Source organism: Prionailurus bengalensis, chromosome B1 (genome assembly GCF_016509475.1).
Source record: "Prionailurus bengalensis isolate Pbe53 chromosome B1, Fcat_Pben_1.1_paternal_pri, whole genome shotgun sequence".
NCBI classification, from domain to species: domain Eukaryota; kingdom Metazoa; phylum Chordata; class Mammalia; order Carnivora; family Felidae; genus Prionailurus; species Prionailurus bengalensis.
In genome coordinates this window covers 153922526-153942444 of record NC_057344.1, presented here as the reverse complement: position 1 = coordinate 153942444, position 19919 = coordinate 153922526, and the positions used below count along the sequence as shown (strand labels likewise).

Here is a 19919-nt window from a genome sequence, read left to right as displayed (position 1 = left end):
TTTTACTTCTCAAACCAGTATTGCACTGTATATTAACTAAAATTTAAATGAAAAGAAAAGGAAAATGATTCCTTTATAAATAAATAAATACATACATATCATACGGCCTAATATATGATTGCATTTGATCATATGTCTTGTTTTTTAATGTTTAACAACAAAAAGAGACATGCTAATAATAATTTTTTTCATTGATGTTTTATAATAGGTAATATTTTAAGTAATTTATATTTATCATCTAGAAACAAATATATGAGGTAAGATTTAATGTTCTCATCTTAAAGAAAAATATAGATTATATCAGTTCCCAAATCATATATGAGTAATTAATAAATTAGAATTTAAGATAGTATCTTAAAGTCACCTTTCTGATGGCAGAAAAGTTGTAATATAAAAAAGTACTAAAAATAAAATTTTCTGATAAGCTCATCAGCTGTATTAATAGTTGCATTTTTTCTAGATTTATGTGAGGGTGTGTACATATAAATTGTATTTATGTAAACACATTTACAAATAAAAAATATAATGTCTCATTTTAAATTTTGCATATTTTATAAGGATATATTTAAAGACTTTTCCAATACTATTAAGCATTCATTGTAAAAGCTATGACAGCATATGCATTATAATGTGTAATATGGCTAGCTCTAAACATTAAATATTATCTAATTGCTGCATAATTAGTGTAACTTTAATTTTATGTATGGTAAGTAATAAAACTTCAAACATCTTTCTTTGTAAGACATTTATAGAAGTTCTATTTCCATGGGCTAGAAATTTGAAAGTATAATATAGTCAAAAGTTATATAAGTATTTATGTATGAATATATATATGTGTATATTCATATATAAAACATGTATAATTATTGGAGATTTTGTTTTTATAAAGTACATGTATCTAATTATGAAATAAAATACATTAATGGAGAAAATTTGGGAAATAGATAAAAGTACAAAGAGAAATAAAATGCATAAAAATCCCATTATCCATTGTAAATCTATTAAAATTCAGATTTTCCCTTGGAAATATACATATTTTCTCTATACTTTTTATAGTATGTGATAAAACATTCTTATAATCAATTATTCTTTAATATCTCTTTGCCATATAACTAAGCACATTTACCATATAATTAAACATTCTTCTATAGCTAAATCAAAATATTTTTTTATTTGTACCTACTATTAGACAAAACTTTATTCATTCAACAATACTTATTAAGAATTTATATGATAGGCACTATACTATGTACTTGTGATAAATCAATTAAACTTAAGCCAAAAGCAACTCTTATCTTAATAAAAATTACTGTCTGACAAGGAAACAAATAATAATCACAAGATAACAAATGGAAGTTTGCAATCCTGGTAAGTGTTACTAAGAAAGACCTATATAGTATTTAATGTAAGAGCTAAAATGAAGGATTTATTTTAATCGAGGAGATCAGGAAGGACTGTCTGAGTACATGATTGCACTCTGATTTAGAAAATGAATAGATGCTAACATACACAAGAGAGGGGTTCAGAACATTTCATGTATCAGGACAGTGAAGATATACCTTGTTCATTTTTTAATGAGAATAAATAACTGTATGATTAAAACAGGTACTGGGACAGAGAGTATAATTTTTAAATATTTTAAATGTTTATTTCCAGTAAGCAAACTTACGGATAGTATAACTTGAAACAAACTTTCCAGAAAAAAATCTAGCCATCATTAAAATTTTCTGTAATATTTTTATAATTTTTTATAATATTTCACATTTAGAATTTTTACAAAGGCCATTTTCCTTGCTAGCTGCTGATACTAAGCATATGTATTGAATTTTCTGAACATATGCATACAGTTTGCAGATAATGGAATATGCCTGCCATTGGGCAGTTTTCAATTATGACAATTTTTTTCCTATTTACTTTTAAGTATTTTTGAGAAGTAAGAAAAATGACCTCCTTAATGGTATATGTGTCAGAAATACATAATAATATGTTGTGTTTTATTTAATGTGTGTAAATGTACAGATGCCATTAATGTTATGCAGTCACATTTGTTGAGAATAGGGCTTCTCTTGATATTCTCAAGGTATTCTCATGATATTCTCATGAAAATATTCTCATGATATTCACTTTCCAGCTGGGATCAGCATTATAGGGCTATATATATGTTCACAGAATTTGATTCCTACTTACACCTTATGCATTTGAGAGTCTTGAGCCAGTAAAATTAGACTTTCAGGGTCTCATTTTCCTAATCTATAATAGGGACTATTAATGCATCATAATGTTTCTTAATAGCATTTTTACATTTCTTGACAAGCATTTCCTTTTCAATAAATACTTTACATATGTTAACAATAATCAGCCTCTATTTTGTATCACATATGTGAATGTAACATTTTTCAGAGTCTCCTCTTAAATATACTATGAAGCAAAAGTATCTATCTGTTAATGTCCTAAAGTTAGTAGGTAAATATTCTGATAATATATCTTTAAGTATCAGATTTATAAGATGTTAGAAATTACTCTCTTCAATATTCATAGTCGTTAGTATTTAGAAGAATTAAAGTTTTGAACATTGCAATGATACACACTTAGCAAGCTCGACTAGATTTCTTGATCTTAACAAAGATTCTGTGTTGGTACTTCAAGTATATATTAAGACAGTTTAACTGATTTTGTAAAATCTAAAATGAAGCTTGAATACTGTATGCATTTCTATTTATTTCAAACTTTAAAAACACCAGAAATAGATCACAAAAAATAATTATCAATTAAATTTGAAACCTTAGCCCTTTCTCACTAGAACCCCGTGTGTGCCTTGTGAGCTGCAGTAAAAGGTGAGGAGAGAAAAGTCCAGAGTAAATAAAAGAAAGGGAATTCTTTGTTCAGTACAGCTATTTCCCTCCAGTTTTAGGAACTGAGAATTTAGGTTTGGTCCATTGTGCTTTCCACCAAATTGCTTCAGCTGAGTCAATGGCCAGGATATTTTATAAAGTTATAAATAGAAAATATTATGTTAAAGAAACAAATTGCTTCTTACTGAATTATATTTAATATTTTAACTACATATTTATATTAATTGTTTATTTTTTAAATCATGATAGTTGATTTCATGTGATTGTGTGATGGTACAGAATTTTTCTTTTTAATCTTCACCCTTTCATTTTTACTATCTGTCACTTTGGAGATTTACAACCAACTCATGTATTTGTTAGAGTTCCTATGGAAAGAAAATAAACCAGTGTCAAAATGGTCTTTAAGTATACATAAAAATTTAATGGAGCATTATACAGAAGCAACTTAAAATTGACATTTTTTTCATTATTTGCTTATTTTTTAAGTGTACCATGTTTCATAGCTTCTGTGTAGTTTAGAAGAGAGTCTTGATGTTGGCAATTTAGTATGGATTTAATTAGAAAGAAATCATACATACATGGTGGGGTATACTGTGGGTGATTAATATAGTAGGCAATCCAAGAAGTAAATCCCCAATAAAAGGCACAGCCCTGCAAATAAAACATAATAAAAGTTAGGGAATTTATATATATATATATATATATATATATATATATATATATATAAAATCTATCATATCATTTGAAATCATCCCATATATTTAAATGCCAAACTGCAGCTTTTTTTAATATGAAAAATGGTATAAATGTTCTAAGCCGGATAAATGAAACACTTCCTCACCCAATGAAGTAGCATTTTACAAGTAACTATTTGATACCACTAAGGAAATGCATTACTTTGCTCAATCCTTATTAATATAAATGGGAATTTAGGATATAAGACAAATGTAACAATATATTTTAAAAATATCTTTCAAGAGTGGTTTTGTCATATCAAGTAATATATATGAATGAAAGCATAAAATACTAATGTATTACATAAAATATATTAATATTCATTTTCCATCAGTAAATGAATAAAATAATGAGTTATTTAATCATTAGTAAAACCTGTCTTGATAGAATATAAAGGGAAATGTCCTAGTTTTAAAAGTCCTAGGCTATAATACTGATCTTGTACTGATACGATAAATCTTAATGTCTTCTGCAGAATAGAAGCAGCTAGTCTAAATGAGTTTTGAGGTTTCTAAGAGTTTTAGGGTTTATTGTTTTAATACAATGACAACAATAGAATAGCTTGTTGAAATTTTTACAAAACAGGTATTCGCCAAAAAAAAAAAACCAGGAAATCTTCAATAAGGAAATCCTTCCTATTGAAAGTCAATATTAAATTGGAATTAGCACTGGAAAATCGAATTGCAGTATGTTATATCATGTACATTTCCACTTTAATATTTCATAAAACTTCCCATTTTCTTGACAGCTGTTTGATGGGATGGTTATTAACTCCTGCATTCACCATTTTTGGAAGAGCAAAGACACTGTCATCACACTGACAACTGTCATCAATACAGAATGTAGTTTCATCATTTCAAATATAGGTCACACAGACCTATATTTACACAAAGGTTCATATATGACATCCCTCCTCCTCAAGTGGTACTTAAAGAGTCTGAATTCAATGCTAAGTACTTCCAAAATCAAATGTGCCTGAGCATATGTGGCCTGTAACATAAAGGACATGGCAAATCTTTTATGTAGGGTCATTGGTTGAGGGCAGCTCCAGTGAAAAAGGTCATGGAGGAAGTGACATTTCAGGAGCAGAGGTTTATGATGTGCTGATACAGTTGAACGGAAGAATCTAAGCATAAGAGAAATAAAGATGATTGCATTATTTTACGGATGACCCAATACACAAAATTTCTCAATAGTAATTAAAATGACAAAACATATCAATCCCACCTTTATCAAATTTTTCAAAGGTGTATGTCCTGCAGAAACTTTATGGACAAATAAGGTTTCCAAAAGATAGCGGATATAGTGTATACAATGACAGAAGCAAGCCACACTAAAAAGAAGATAAAAAACGAACATTAAATTCACTTCCAAAGGTCTGGCTTGCCTTCTGTATAAGACGTTTTATTATTTATTTATTTTTTTAGTTTGCTACAATATTAGGAAATGTTTCTAATAATCAAACACTAATGTTTATTTCAATATTGTTATGCTAGAAAATTTCTAAATTTATTTCACAATAAAAGTATTATTACAACACTCTCTATAAGTTTACTTCTGATGACACTCAAAATATTTTATAATACCAGTCGTAAGCTATATGCTCACACCTACCCCAAGAATACATAAAACTATAGATGGACTCATATCAAAATGCCTCAAGAATGAAGTAGAAAATGTACACTTTTGTTTTGTTTTAGTATGGTTGACATACAATGTTATATTAATTTCAGGTGTACAACATGGTGATTTAACAAGTTTATGCATTATGCTATGCTCACCACAAATACAGCTGTTATCTATCATCATACAATGCTATTACAATATCATTGACTATATTCTTTATACTGTGCCTATTACTCCTGTGACATGTTTATTCTGTAACTGGAAGCCTGTGTCTCCCTCTCTACTTAACCCATTTTGCCCCCCCTCCCCCTGCTTTCTCCCCTTCCCCTCTGCCACTTGCTACTACATGGATAGACTTAGGCTATTATGCTAAGTGAAATAAGTCAGATTGGGAAAAACAAATACCACATGATTTCACTCTGTGGAATCTTAAAAAAAAAATAAATGAAAACAAAAACACAACAAAACAAATGAATAAACAAACACACAAAAAGCAGAATCAAACCTGTAAATACAGAGAACAAACTAATGGGTTTCAGAGGGGAAAATTTACAAGTTTTAAAAGTATCCAAAACCTACTTAGACTTCATTTGACATTTATAATATTCAGAATAACTTTTTCATTGTTTGGTTTTCCTTCAACAAGAACCACACATTGAAAAAGTTTGAACTTCATTTTTTATGGAGTCAGGACAGCTTTTTTGTTTTGTTTAGTTGGTTTTATGTTTGGTTTTTGCCTACCTAACAAATTGTAATGTCTTTTTTATCTCTTTGAGTATTTGTTTTGTTGCTGTTGTTCTAAGTTAACATCTCTCTTGCCATTTATAAAACTATTATTTTATTTTATTTTTTTAAATTTTTTTTTAACGTTTATTTATTTTTGAGACAGAGAGAGACAGAGTATGAACGGGGGAGGGTCAGAGAGAGGGAGACACAGAATCTGAAACAGGCTCCAGGCTCTGAGCTGTCAGCACAGAGCCCGACGCGGGGCTTGAACTCACTGACCGTGAGATCATGACCTGAGCTGAAGTCGGCCGCTTAACCGACTCAGCCACCCAGGCGCCCCTAAAACTATTATTTTAAAAGTAAATGTCAGATGTGATTTACAGAAATATATATTCTTGCTTATGCTTAAAATATATTTCCATTAAAATCTGTACTGCATTTGTTAAAATCATAAATTTCAAAAACTGACTTCTATTCAAGATAATCAATATGGATCAAGAATTGCATATTTAAGCCAATAAAGTTTGAACATAAAGATCATGTCATTTACTCTATGTAAAATCAAACATTGAGTCTCCCCGGGAGTTTATTTTAACAAAATGAATTAATGATTTCTGGTTAATGATATCAGTGACTTTAGGGAAAACAAACACAAATCAACCTGGCTAAATCCCAGGGAATTTATTATTATTCATTAATTCATAAAAATATAAGTTTGCATCTATCAGGAGAGGGGCATGTTCTATGTGCGTATATCTATGAATAACAGACGAATTCTGTGAGAAGTGAGAAAACAAGTGTGGATATCTGGGGGCAGAGCTTTCTAGACAGTAAGAAAAACAAAAGTGAAGTTCTAATTTAGGAAGATGTCTTATGAGTTTAAAGGATTGATGAGGGAATCAGTATCTTTCCTACCTTGTTGGTTCTTTGTTAGGAGTATTTCTATAAATCCTTGAGTGAGAAAATTTTCCATTTTATAAGAAAGCATAAAGTGAGGTTATGCCCAGCTATGTAGCAGATCACTAAATAAGAAATTTTAGTTCAAGCCATGGTGAAATTAGTTCACTTATTTTTCTACTCCTACAAACACCAAATTTCTTTGTACCACAAATAATTTCCACATGAAGATTTGCTAGTTAAAATCTGACTCATCCTTCCAGAAAACAAAGAAAATGGTTGATATGCCACTTTCTTAGAAAAGCCAGCTCAGAACTCCCATCCAAGTTAGGTTCTTCTCTTTTATAATCTAAAACTGCCCAATGTAAAATAAATATGTTTGTAATTGATTCATCCTTCTAATCATTCAAAAACACTTTTACTGAGTACTTCTTGTAAACCAGGTCATGTTAAACAGTGAAGCTAAACTGAACATGAAAGTAGACCCATCATAGAACTTTGTAGAGGGAAAGATACAAACAAGCGATTATGTGAACATATAATTTTAAAGTAATAAATTGCATAAAGGAAGAACATTTCAGTAGCATGCTTGTCATACAAAGAATAGGAATGGCCACCCAGAGTAAGAAATACTGAACTTTTTTTGAAGTTTAAATAAGAAAGAAGAAATAAGTAATTGGGATGGGACAAGAGGGATAGCATGTGTAAATGTCCTTGTGAGAAAGGGAACATGGTAGGTATCAGGACAAGAAAGACCAGTGTGGCTGTGGCACAGAAATTAAGGGTAAGGGAAAGCTTGATTTGAGATAAGAAAGTCAGAAGTGAAATCACTCTCTATCTTCTAGTATTCCTATGACCTAAATTTTGCTTATTTTTTTTAAGTTGATTTATTTTGAGACAGAGAGAGAGAAAGGGAGAGAGAGAGAAAGGGAGAGCATGTGTGAGTTGGGCAAGAACAGAGAGAGGGAGAGAAAGGATCCCAACCAGGCTTCACGCTGTCAGAGCAGAGCCCCAGGTGGTGCTCGATCTCACAAACTGTGAGATCATGACCTGAACCGAAATTACGAGTCAGATGCTCAAATGACCGAGCCACCCAGGCTCCCCTGAATTTAGGCTTTCCTTAAATTTTGTTCCTTATTTCACTTAGAGTTTAGTCATTAAATCAGGTTCTTTTTTTTTTCTTAACAAATTGCTAACACTACATCTCAGTTTAGCATCTTGAATAATTATTCTTTCTCTTTAATTTGGTAGTAAGCTGAGAGAAATACAGAGACAGACAGAGACAGAGAAACAGAGAGACAAAGATTATTTTCACAGTATGTTATATATTCTGCTTTGATAACTGCCCTCATCCTTTTGTGTACCTTATTTTTACTTTTCACTTTAAAGTAAAATTTAATTTTGGATTTTGACCAACTAAAGGTAACTTATAAAACTTTTTTGGGGGGAGTGCCTGGGTGGCTTAGTTAAGTGTCTAAGTGGCTCAGGTCATGATCTCACAGTCCGTGGGTTTGAGCCCCCGTGTTGGGCTCTGTGCTGACAGCTCATGGCCTGGAGCTTGCTTCAGATTGTGTCTCCCCCTCTGTCTGCCCCTCCCCCACTCGGGTTCTGTCTTTCTCTCAAAATAATAAACGAATATTAAAAAAAAAGTAAACCTATTTTTTCCTATTTAAGTGTCATTGTTTCTTTCCTACAAATTTTGCCCATATTTTTAGAGAAGTATGTATTTTATTATATTTTATTTACTATTACATCTTCAGCCCTATATATGACCTCTCAACTTTATAATCTTAACCTTTTTGTGATATTTTTAAATGTCCAGATTTCTCCTACTGTGATCATTATGAACTTATACTACCTCCACTTTAAGGTATATTTAATAGTTCTTTGTATATAAATTTGCAAGTTGGTGTGTATACATTATTTAAAGTTACTTAAAATATATTTCTATAACTGTCATCCTCTTTGAGCTTATAAACAACCTTAATATCTGTGTGCTAGTTTTATCTCCTCCTAACCTATAGATATGATACGTATTACTTACTGTACCACTGGGTGGCGCAATCTTCTAGAGCTCTCTTTCATGTCATATATGTATGGGATCCTCAAATAAAAGAGGAGATATATCAGCAAAGGTCCTGTGTATTCAGCCAAAAATACCTGAAAGAAGGTGATATAAATAAAAAATAATAGAATTTTATTAAGATTTCCATGTAAACATAATAAGCATGTCCACCGGCAGCCTACTGAATGAACTGGTAAATTGGATAGGTAGCATTATTATTTAAAATGTATTAGACTGTGTGCTAACAAAATTAACAAGAGGTCTTCCTTGGAAGAACTAGTCAAGACTTAAGGAAAGAACAATTATCAATGGTGAATTTCAAATAAAAATATTGGGGCACCTGGCTGGCTCAGTCGGTTGGGTGTCCGACTTTGGCTCAGGTCATGATCTCACAGCTCGTGGGTTCGAGCCCCGCATCGGGATCTGTGCTGACAGCTCAGAGCCTGGAGCCCACTTCAGATTCTATGTCTCCCTCTCTCTCTGCCCCTCTCCTGCTCACACTCTGTCTCTCTCTCTCTTTCTCTCAAAAATAAATAAACATTAAAAAAATAATAATAAAATAAAAATGTTGAATTTAATGTAATGATTTCTTCACAAAGGAGTTTTTATTTAACTAATCAAACCATTATAAACCTATTTCTTTGTGTCTCCTCAGTCCCAAATACATTCCATCTTCTATGTAAACTGTCTCTGTCACTGAATGGAATTGGCTACAGTATCTATCTTTTTTTTTTAAATCTTTATATGGCTGTGTCATCTTGAATTCAATTGATTTGACACTGATTCAAATAGAAATAATTTAGTTCTCTCTTTTGGAAATTTTAGACCTTGATTCTAATGAGTCTAAGTAGGTAGTTAAAAGGATTGCCTTCTGAATTCTGAAACTGAGAGTCAACCATATATGTGGAGAGAGATATCTGATCTATAGAGAAATAATCATAAGATTTGGAAAGATAAGTGGAAACAAGGCTGTTTGATTGCATGAAGTTTCACCAGCTGACTATTTTTCTGATAGTTTTCTAAATCTTATAACTGTCCATTATTTGGTTTTGTTTTGATGCTAAAACAAGATTAAAGTCACTCTGGAATTTCAGAGAGAAAAAGGAAAATAATTTACCTCTGAGTGTTCAAAGAGAAAGGATACAAACATGACAATGATAAATTCAACTGCCATTACTGCTTTGCTTTGTCTTTGCCAATTTTCATCATTTTCTAAGAAAGAAAATGTAAAGCTGCACATATTTTACTCAAATATACAGGTGTGCACATTGATTGAAAATTATGTTGTTATCTCTTGTGAGAATTTTATGTAACTGCATCTTTATAATATGATATATGTTCATAATTATATATAGAACTATATATACATATATAAATATTTAAATATGTATAAATATTTATATATGTAGGTTTGTTTAGATTTTTTTTCATTTAACAGTATTTATCATCTCATTAGCCAAAAAAGACTTTTATATGAGGGTAACATGCAACATCTGACAAATTCAGTATCAAGCAAACCCTTTACTGATGGACTTCATATTAATTTATGGCATACAACATGCCTGATTATTCAAATGTAAAGAAAAAAATGTTTACCACTTTTGAATGTCTGATAATAGAGTCTCGTTAATATTCAAGAATAATTAGAATAATTGTTCTATTAAAACAAAATATTCAAAATATTTATTTCAATGCCATCTGATCTAGTCAGGTCAATTTTGAGCAAGTCTTCCAGTAATATATCAGTAATGAAAAATGTTATTTACAATAGTTAACCTTGATCATATGTCACTCTTTATTAAGTTAATAAAAATGCTATCACAAATATGAAGTTTCTTTGAATCAGGAAATTAAACTACAGTTTTATCTCCATCATACCCTAAAAATAAATCAGGAGAATCTGCTAGCTTACAGTAATATGTTCTAGGACGCCTAATATTTTATCACAAATATTGTGCACCTGAAACATGGGGGTTAAAATAGTACCAAAGTATGAAGGCTGTGTACCCTGACCTGAAAGCATTAGAGAATGACAAGAATAATTTTTGGACAATGCATTTAAAAAAAAAGTCTATTTGGGTGCAAGTAGAAAAAAAAGGAAGAGAGGTGTTTTATTAAACCTAGAAAGTAATAAAAAAGTAGTTTCAGAATAAATAAAGAGCCAGATAGAGAAAAATAATAATTAGACACACTTCTGAAAAAGGATTTTTTCTTCTCCTACTAAACAAGACCAATTCAAAACCAAAGCCAAAGAAACAAATAAATGTGCTGCTTATAAGGCCAAGCAAATCAGATGAATTTACAAAGACTAGGAAGTCCACTATAAACCAAAATTTAGTGGAAATTATATATTCAAAATAAGCAGATATCTTTTTTTTTTACTTTGAAGACACACACACGCACGCACGCACACACACACACACACACACACTACTTTTAAATTCCAACTTGTTTCCAATATCATTTTCTTGCTTTTGCTTTATAGAATGTTCATTCACTGTATTGAACTAATGTATGACTCAAAATGTAAAATTCAATGATACTAGGAAAGCTAGGTAATTGAGATTTGTTTTTGGAACTTATGTGGAATATTCAACTTGGGATATGTCTAAATTGAAAAAGGAGGAAGACAATAAGCTGTTTTAGAAATATAAATTGAAACACACAGCTGCAATTGTTGCAAATTGATTAGAATCTTTGTGCTTAGATTATGCTTAATGCATTTCATTCTCTCTTGAAAAAAAAACTTTTTAGTCCTATTATTATTAGGATACTGTGGACTTCATATCTTTTTTTTAAATTTCAGTTGAGGGGCGCCTGGGTGGCTCAGTCGGTTAAGCGGCCAACTTCCGCTCAGGTCATGATCTCGCCGTCTGGAAGTTCGAGGCCCGCGTCGGGCTCTGTGCTGACAGCTCAGAGCCTGGAGCCTGTTTCGGATTCTGTGTCTCCCTCTCTCTGACCCTCCCCCGTTCATGCTCTGTCTTTCTCTGTCTCACAAATAAATAAACTTAAAAAAAAAATTCAGTTGATAGTTGAAAACAAAATAAATTGCACATTTCATAGTTGTTGAAAATTACTGACAAAATAAAGTAGTGTTGACCTTAACCTTCTAATGATGGGAGAGCTATTAAAATTATGAGAGCATTTCCCAATAGTAATATCACTTTTTACTGAATGAGAAGTATTGAAGCTAATATAATACTTAAAGAAGTTTTTCTCTTAATTTAACCATTATATGAATAATATGTAATGGAGAGTTTTATTCTAAGTTATTCAAATAAACACTATAATGAGATCAGCAAGATAAATTGATCAAAATATTTTTCAGTGTTCAAAGAGCTACTGAGTCATTAAATAATTAGAAAGCCAAGATATTTTAATCAGGACTCTGGAATAGTGATTGAATCTAGGATGTGAGGATATGTCTTTTTGTTTTGTTTTGTTTTTAAATGTTTATTTTTTAGAGAAAGAGAGAGAGGGAGAGACTGGGAGGGGCAGAGAGGGGGATACAGAGAATCTGAAGCAGACTCCAGCCTCTGAGCTGGCAGCACAGAGCCCTATGAGGGGTTTGAACCCATGAACCATGAGATCACGACCTGAGCCGAAGTCAGCTGCTTAACCGACTGAACCATCCAGGAGCCCTTAGGATATGAAGTCTGATAGCACCCTGGAAAGAAGACTATAAATTTTTTGAGGGTGCCGGAGAATGGAAGGACAAAAATTGTTGGTTGGCATTTTTCAAAGACAGAGAGCCTTATAAAATCTCCAGGTTTTAGGTTGAGACCTAGAAGAGTTACACCCTAGGAACAACGATGAAGCAGGAGTAGATCTGTCTTTATAGGTGCTAGAGCTCAGCCTGAGATCATTTCAATCATCAATTGGATTAAGATGACCTAGACCAAATAACGTCATTAGTCCTTCTGCAGGAAAATAAGTCACTTTGAAAAGAAGTTAATATCATTCTATGCCTCAAGTTATCTTTAGAAGTTTTTCATACACATTTTTTTGCACTAGGTCAGAAATGTAAGGGTGTAACAGGAGTAAAGACATGTAATCAGGGGTGCCTGGGTGGCTCAGTCAGTTAAGCATCTGACTTCAGCTCAGGTCATGATCTCACGGTCCGGGAGTTTGAGCCCCGCGTTGGGCTCTGGGCTGATGGCTCAGAGCCTGGAGCCTGCTTCTGATTCTGCATCTCACTCTCTCTCTGCCCCTCCCCCGTTCATGCTCTGTCTCTCTCTGTCTCAAAAATAAATAAACGTTAAAAAAATTTTAATAAAAAAAAGACATGTAATCAAATCCAAAGAAACAGCAGATTCGAAACAGATAAACTGAATATCCACATAACAGAATTATCAGACACATACATTTAAAAAATGATCTTTGTATGTTCAAAGAAATAAAAACCAAAGTTGAGAATTTTAGCAGATAGTTGAAACCTCTGAGAAGAAAAATATGGAAATGGGTGTGTGTCCCAGGAGAATACAAAGAGAATAATGGAAAACCAACTGTTAAAGAGATTATGATAATTTTCAAATGAAATATTTATACAAAACAGAAGACTCAGGTTACACTCTAAACCCAAAGCAGGATAAACAGAAACAATCATAACCGTATCATTTTCCGACAGTGATAATCAAACAAAAGACAAATTTCATATGAGCCAGAGAAAAGGCACATTAATTTCAGAAGACTGTAGTGGACTTTTAGAAACAAGGGAGTCAAATATCAAAATAATGAAATTTTGTGAAATGAAGGCAAATATAACTGCCAATATGGAATTATTTTTTCCCGTAAAAAGTATTTTCCAGAATAAATGTTAAATGAATATATTTAGAATGAATATGACAGAACTAGAGTAAATTACTAAAGATATTCTTCAGGAAGAATGATAATGATCACAGTTATAAGAGCAGCATTAGAGGTACTAACTAAATTACAGTGAAACTGATAAATCTAAATAAATATTGGCCATATAAAATTATAGTAGTTGGGGTGTGCTTGGGTGGCTCAGTTGGTTAAGTATCCAACTTTGGCTAAAGTCATGAACTCATGGTTTGGGAGTTCAAGCCTCCTGTTAGGCCCTATGCTGACAGCTAAGAACCTGGAGCCTGCTTCCGATTCTGTATCTCTTTCTCTCTCTGCTCCTCACCCCTTAGCACTCTGTTTCTCTCTCTGTCTCTCAAAAATAAATAAACATTAAAAATTTAAAAAATATTTATAGTTGTGGATTTTTACTTAAAAGTACCTAGAAAATTAAAATATATCACAACAATAGAAGATGAGTCAGGAAGAGCTCAAATATCATAAAGTCATTCAATTATCTATGAAATATCTTCACATCAGCAAACCTAAATTCAACAATGTATATGAGTGTTCAATATCTTAAAGATATACATTATAATCTCTTGGGTAACCAGTAGAGTTAGTAAAAAAGAAACCAAAATAACAGCGAGGCTAATAAACAATAAAGTATGACAATTAATTCCAAATGGAGCAAGGAAAATAAAAACAAAACAAAAGGATTGTAGAACACGTGAAACAAATTGAAAGAAAATATTAAGTTTGGTGATAAAATTCAATATCCTTTATAATAAAAATAGACTATGATTAAAATGTAAAACATTAAACTATTATACCACTAGAAGAAAATATAAAAGAAAGCTCCCAGACCTAGGGCAAGACAAAGGGTTCTTTCCTATGACAGCAAAGACAAGATCTTTAAATCATTGACAACTTAAACTGCATTAAAATTGAAAACATTTTGCAAAGAAAAAGAAAATCTCATTAAGGGACTGAAAAGAGGGGCGCCTGGGTGGCGCAGTCGGTTAAGCGTCCGACTTCAGCCAGGTCACGATCTCGCGGTCCGGGAGTTCGAACCCCGCATCAGGCTCTGGGCTGATGGCTCGGAGCCTGGAGCCTGTTTCTGATTCTGTGTCTCCCTCTCTCTGCCCCTCCCCCATTCATGCTCTGTCTCTCTCTGTCCCAAAAATAAATAAAAACGTTGAAGAAAAAAAAAATTTAAGGGACTGAAAAGACAAACTAAAAACTGAAAATATTTGCAAGACACTTAGCAAAGGACTTTATCTAGAATATAAAAGATAATTTTGAAACTCAAAAGTATGTGCTAAATAAATGAAAACTTATGTTTATACACATACCTACACAAATATAGATAACAGCTTTATTTGTAAGAGCAAAATATTGAAAGCACCCAAATGTCCATCAGTGGGTGAATAGATAAACAAATTACTACATTCATACAACCAAATACTACTCAAAATAAAAAAAAAAAAAACTGAGTATTGATATATGCAACAGATAGAATGGATCCCAAAGGCACTATACTTAGAGAAAATTAAACATCAATCTAACAAAAGAACCTGTTTAATTCTGTTTATAACATTTGACACATGACAAAAATATAGAAATGAAAAACAGGTCAGTAGTTGCTCCAGGTTAGGGAAAAGAGTGTATAAACATAGAGGGATAATATGAGAGAGTTCCTTGTGGCAATGGAACAATTCTGTATCTGATTGTGGTTTTAGATACTTGAATCTTCCCAAGAGATAAATTACACAGAAGTATAGGCACAGACACGAATGAACATAAAAATGGTGACAAGTGAATTTGATATTTAGTTAATCGGATCTATATAATGAGGATTATTATATTAATATTTTATCCTAAGTCTTTCAATAAGTTCAATGAGGCAAATATTTTCTCAATAATCTGTGACAGCACACTCTTACTTGATGAAAAATATTATTAAAATCTTAATTTTGACCTTGTAAAGAGACTGTTTCTAAAAAAACCAAAAAACAAAAACAAAACCTAACCCTATGATAATGCCTTTATTATAGGAGCACATTTTAATGTTTTATAAATGTATAAGAATGTTAGGTGCAGTAAAATATTGCTTTTATTGTATAATTTACTTGATATAAAGTGGGTGTGATTGCAATGTAATGTGTATATTTTTAGCATTTAATAGGACTGACTCATTTGGAGCAAAAGATTATGTGAACCATAGGGTTGATTTAAAAATATTCATCCTATTTCCAGAGTTCTCTTTGTCACCTAAATGACTTTCCTCTCAAATAAGCTATAATTTTCTAGTACAATTGTCCTAGAATTCCACCTTAGCACTTTCTCCGCTCAGTGCTTATCCAAATGATGCAGCTGGAATTTTTAATGAACTCACCACTAATGCCACTCGGCTTGACACAACTTCTGTAGACAGAATTCCCTTTTTATCATAAATGTGGACAAAGACTATGAATATTTTAACCTTTGAAGATCAGAATCTGCTTGTCTAAAATCTCCTTTAGTAAAGGTCTGTTGATAACACATTTAAGTATTAAACCCTTTGCTTACATAATGCATGCATTAATAGGTTCTTTTATAAATATTCTGAATCCTATACTTCACAAGGATTCAGAATATTCTAAACAGTGTTTTTGTACAACAAATTAGTACTCAAAGCTGAATCAACAAACTTTGAAAACTAAAGCAACTATTTAACCAATAACACTAAAATATAAATAATGATCTAAATTTAGGAATAATATATATTAAAGGAGAGATTGTTAGAAAAGCAAAAGATGTGACAATATTGTAAGTAATAAATGCAAACTTGAATTTCTCTATTTGAGGATTAATAATAATGAATAAATTGTCCTGTGTTTGGAATAACTTTGAAAATTGAATGAGCACTGCCGTCCAGATGGAGAACTTGGTGAATTCAGAACCACAAGTGTCAACATTGGTTCAATTAGTACTGCAGATGGTTCCACGTTAGTGAAGCTGGGAAATACTACACTAATTTGTGGAATTAAGGCAGAATTTGCAGCACCACCAACGGATGCCCCTGATAAAGGATATGTTGTTCCTAATGTGGATCTACCACGTCTGTGTTCCTCGAGATTGCGGTCTGGACCTCCTGGGCAAGAGGTCCAAGTGGCTAGCCAGTTCATTGCAGATGCCATTGAAACACAGATAATTCAAAAGAGGACTTATGCATTTCTCCAGGAAAGCTTTCTTGGGTGCTGTATTGTGATATCATTTGCCTTGACTATGATGGGAACATCTTGGATGCCTGTACATTTGCTTTGTTAGCAGCTTTAAAAAAGTGTACAGCTACCATAAGTTACTATAAATGAAGAAACTGCCTTAGCAGAAGTTAATTTAAAGAAGAAAAGTTATGTGAATATTAGAACTCATCCAGTTGCAACTTCTTTTGCTGTATTTGATGACACTCTGCTCATAGTTGACCCTACTGGAGAGAAGGAACATCTGGCAACTAGAACCTTAACAGTAGTAATGGATGAGGAAGGAAAAAACTATGTTGTCTTCACAAACCAGGTGGAAGTGGGCTGAATGGAGCTAAACTTCCAGACTGTATGAACCGAGTGGTTAGCAGACACAAAGAGGTAAAAAAGCTAATGGATGAAGTAATTAAGACTATGAAACCCAAATAAACAACCACCACATTTTGAAAACAGATTTCTAAAAACTGTATTTGTTACACTGTGCACAAACCTTTTATACTAAATAAATATCAAACTACATTCTTCTGGAAAAAAAAAAGAATGTTTAACTCTAAAGGGAAAACTTAAAGCACTGCCGATCATGTTGAATGTTGATTGTTGTTGATGGTAAAAAGGAAAGCTATCTTAATACAGAAAATATTAAAAATGCAGTCACATCACAAATACGGAATAGAGTGTAATCAGAAAACCTTTAAAATTCTAAAAAATATAAAATAATTGAATAGAAAAATAGAATGATTGTACTATTCTTTGTATATCAGTATCAAAATTATTTATCAAATTAACTCTTTTACTGCCTCTATCACTAAATATCCCCTAGTATTTCCTCTTACTACTGAAGCTATTCCATCTATCTATTCCACTACTCATCAATAGTTCAATGCTTGTGAACTAGTGCTAAAGTATGTTCTCTGTTTCTTAGTCCTACATGTCTTTAAAATGTTTTTTTTAGGGGCACCTGGGTGGCTCAGTTGGCTAAGTGTCTGACTTTGGCTGGGGTCATGATCTCGCTGTTTGCGAGTTTGAGCCCAGAGTCAGGCACTGTGCTGACAGCTTACTCAGAGCCTGGAGCCTGCTCCAGATTCTGTCTTCCTTTCTCTCTGCCCTTCCTCCACTCATACTCTGTCTCTCTCTGTCTCTCAAAAAATAAACAATTAAAAAACATTTTTTAAATTTTTTTAATGTTTTTTTTTTTTTATTTTTGAGAGACAGAGACAGAGTGTGTGGAGAGGGGAGGGTCAGAGAGAGAGGAGACACAGAATCTGAAGCAGGCTCGAGGCTCTGAGCTGTCAGCACAGAGCCTGATGTGGGACTGGAACCCACGAGTGTAAAATCATGACCTGAGCCGAACAAAGTCATATGCTCAACTGACTGAGCCAACCAGGCACTCCAGTCCTACGTGTCTTTTAATATAGTTTTCATTCTTATAATGCCATTGGATTCAGCTGCCACCACTTTGAAAGCTTCTCCTTCAAGGAGAACCAAAAGTATGCCACAATCTCCTAACTCAAAGATGTCTTATTACTTCATTCTGATTTTCCAAAATGTCTTCCCCTTGCCTTAGAACATTTTTTATTGAATATCCTATCTCCTCTCTTTCCAATATCAAAAGTCTTCATATCCCCAGGTTCCTAGAAGGAAGAGCCAAAGAAACACCATTTAACTAACAGCATAGAGGAAGCAGAAATAGGGCCATCAGTCCTAGGGTGGATTGACACTTAAAAAAAGAATTTGCCCTCGTTTTTCCAATCATGTATTTCCATTGCTCTAATTCTTGTGTAAAATTTTGGCCACTAATCCTAGTAAGCATGGAAAACTTAAAATACTATTCAGTATAGTACTTAGTTTCATTATGAATTTATTTAATAACAATTGTCCTATCGAAATGTGGGATATGTATATTGCATTTTAAACTGATACTTACTGTAGTCCAACTGACCTGTTGACCTAGGTCTGTAAAATAGAGAGTGACAATGGAGGAAGTTGCAATGCTTTGAATGGTTATGTAGTCCTTCAAAAAGGGCCCACCTTAAATAATAAGGAAATAGTAATTTAATACAATTTCAAGGTGTAGTCATTTAAAAAAAACACAGTTTTTAATGTGACACCTGTAAAAGCAAAGGATAAATTATACATAGAAATTTCAATGTATTATGAATATATAAAGTAAAATAAAATGCGAACAAACCCATTTTATAAGCGATATCAGCAATTTTTCAAATGTACAGTGGTTTCCCACCTCTACCTAAACAAAGTTCAGACCACCATCTGCTACTATCCTGTTGTGTTCTGAGAAACTGTAATATTAGATAGTATCATAATCAAATCTAATACAAGGTATTTTTATAGTATAATTTAGGTATCAGTAGACGTAGATGTCAACTGTTCTCTAAATGCTTTTATTATATGATAAATTAGTTAGGGTGAATACATTTTAGTGGTCATCGCAAAGCACTAGTGGAGTGACATGATATGTTTTAGAAGATCTCTATGGATGCTGTGTGGAAACCGGGAGGAAGGGGAAGCAAGATTACTTAGGAGGAATTCAAATTCATCAAGCAGGGGACTTTTTTTTTATCTTTATTTTTGAGAGAGAGAAAGAGAGAGAGAGAGAGAGAGAGAATGAGCGGTGGAGGGGCAGAGAGAGAGGGAGACAGAATCTGAAGCAGGCTCCAGGCTCTGAGCTGTCAACACAGAATCCAATGCTGAGCTTGAACCCATGAACTGCAAGATCAGGACCTGAGCCAAAGTCGGATGCTTAATTGACTGAGCCACCCAGGTGCCCCATGCAGGGGACTTTTTGGATTAAGATGGCACTGATAGAAATGTTAAAAATGCATCAATTTTAGATCTGTTTTGAACATAGAGCAGGTTCAACTTGAGAGGAGAGTATATCAGTGAAATAAAGACAGCTCTTAGATTTTGGCCTGAGCATTTAGGTGCATTATAATTTGGGGGTGGAAATTAAGA

At 32.6% G+C, this 19919-nt stretch overlaps 1 protein-coding gene and 1 pseudogene across 1 annotated transcript in view; one reads left to right on the top strand and one right to left on the bottom strand.

Annotated features, from left to right (window-relative positions):
- Nucleotides 1-19919, bottom strand: part of TECRL (trans-2,3-enoyl-CoA reductase like) — a 99633-nt gene that overhangs the window by 20860 nt on the left and 58854 nt on the right. The window contains exons 4-7 of the mRNA XM_043572583.1: nt 18874-18977; nt 8881-8996; nt 4815-4920; nt 3431-3503 (exon numbers count right to left, since the gene is read on the bottom strand). Of these exons, the coding sequence (XP_043428518.1) occupies nt 3431-3503; nt 4815-4920; nt 8881-8996; nt 18874-18977 (399 nt within the window). The remainder of the gene's footprint in view (nt 1-3430; nt 3504-4814; nt 4921-8880; nt 8997-18873; nt 18978-19919) is intronic.
- On the top strand, nt 16600-17632 carry LOC122467512 (annotated as a pseudogene).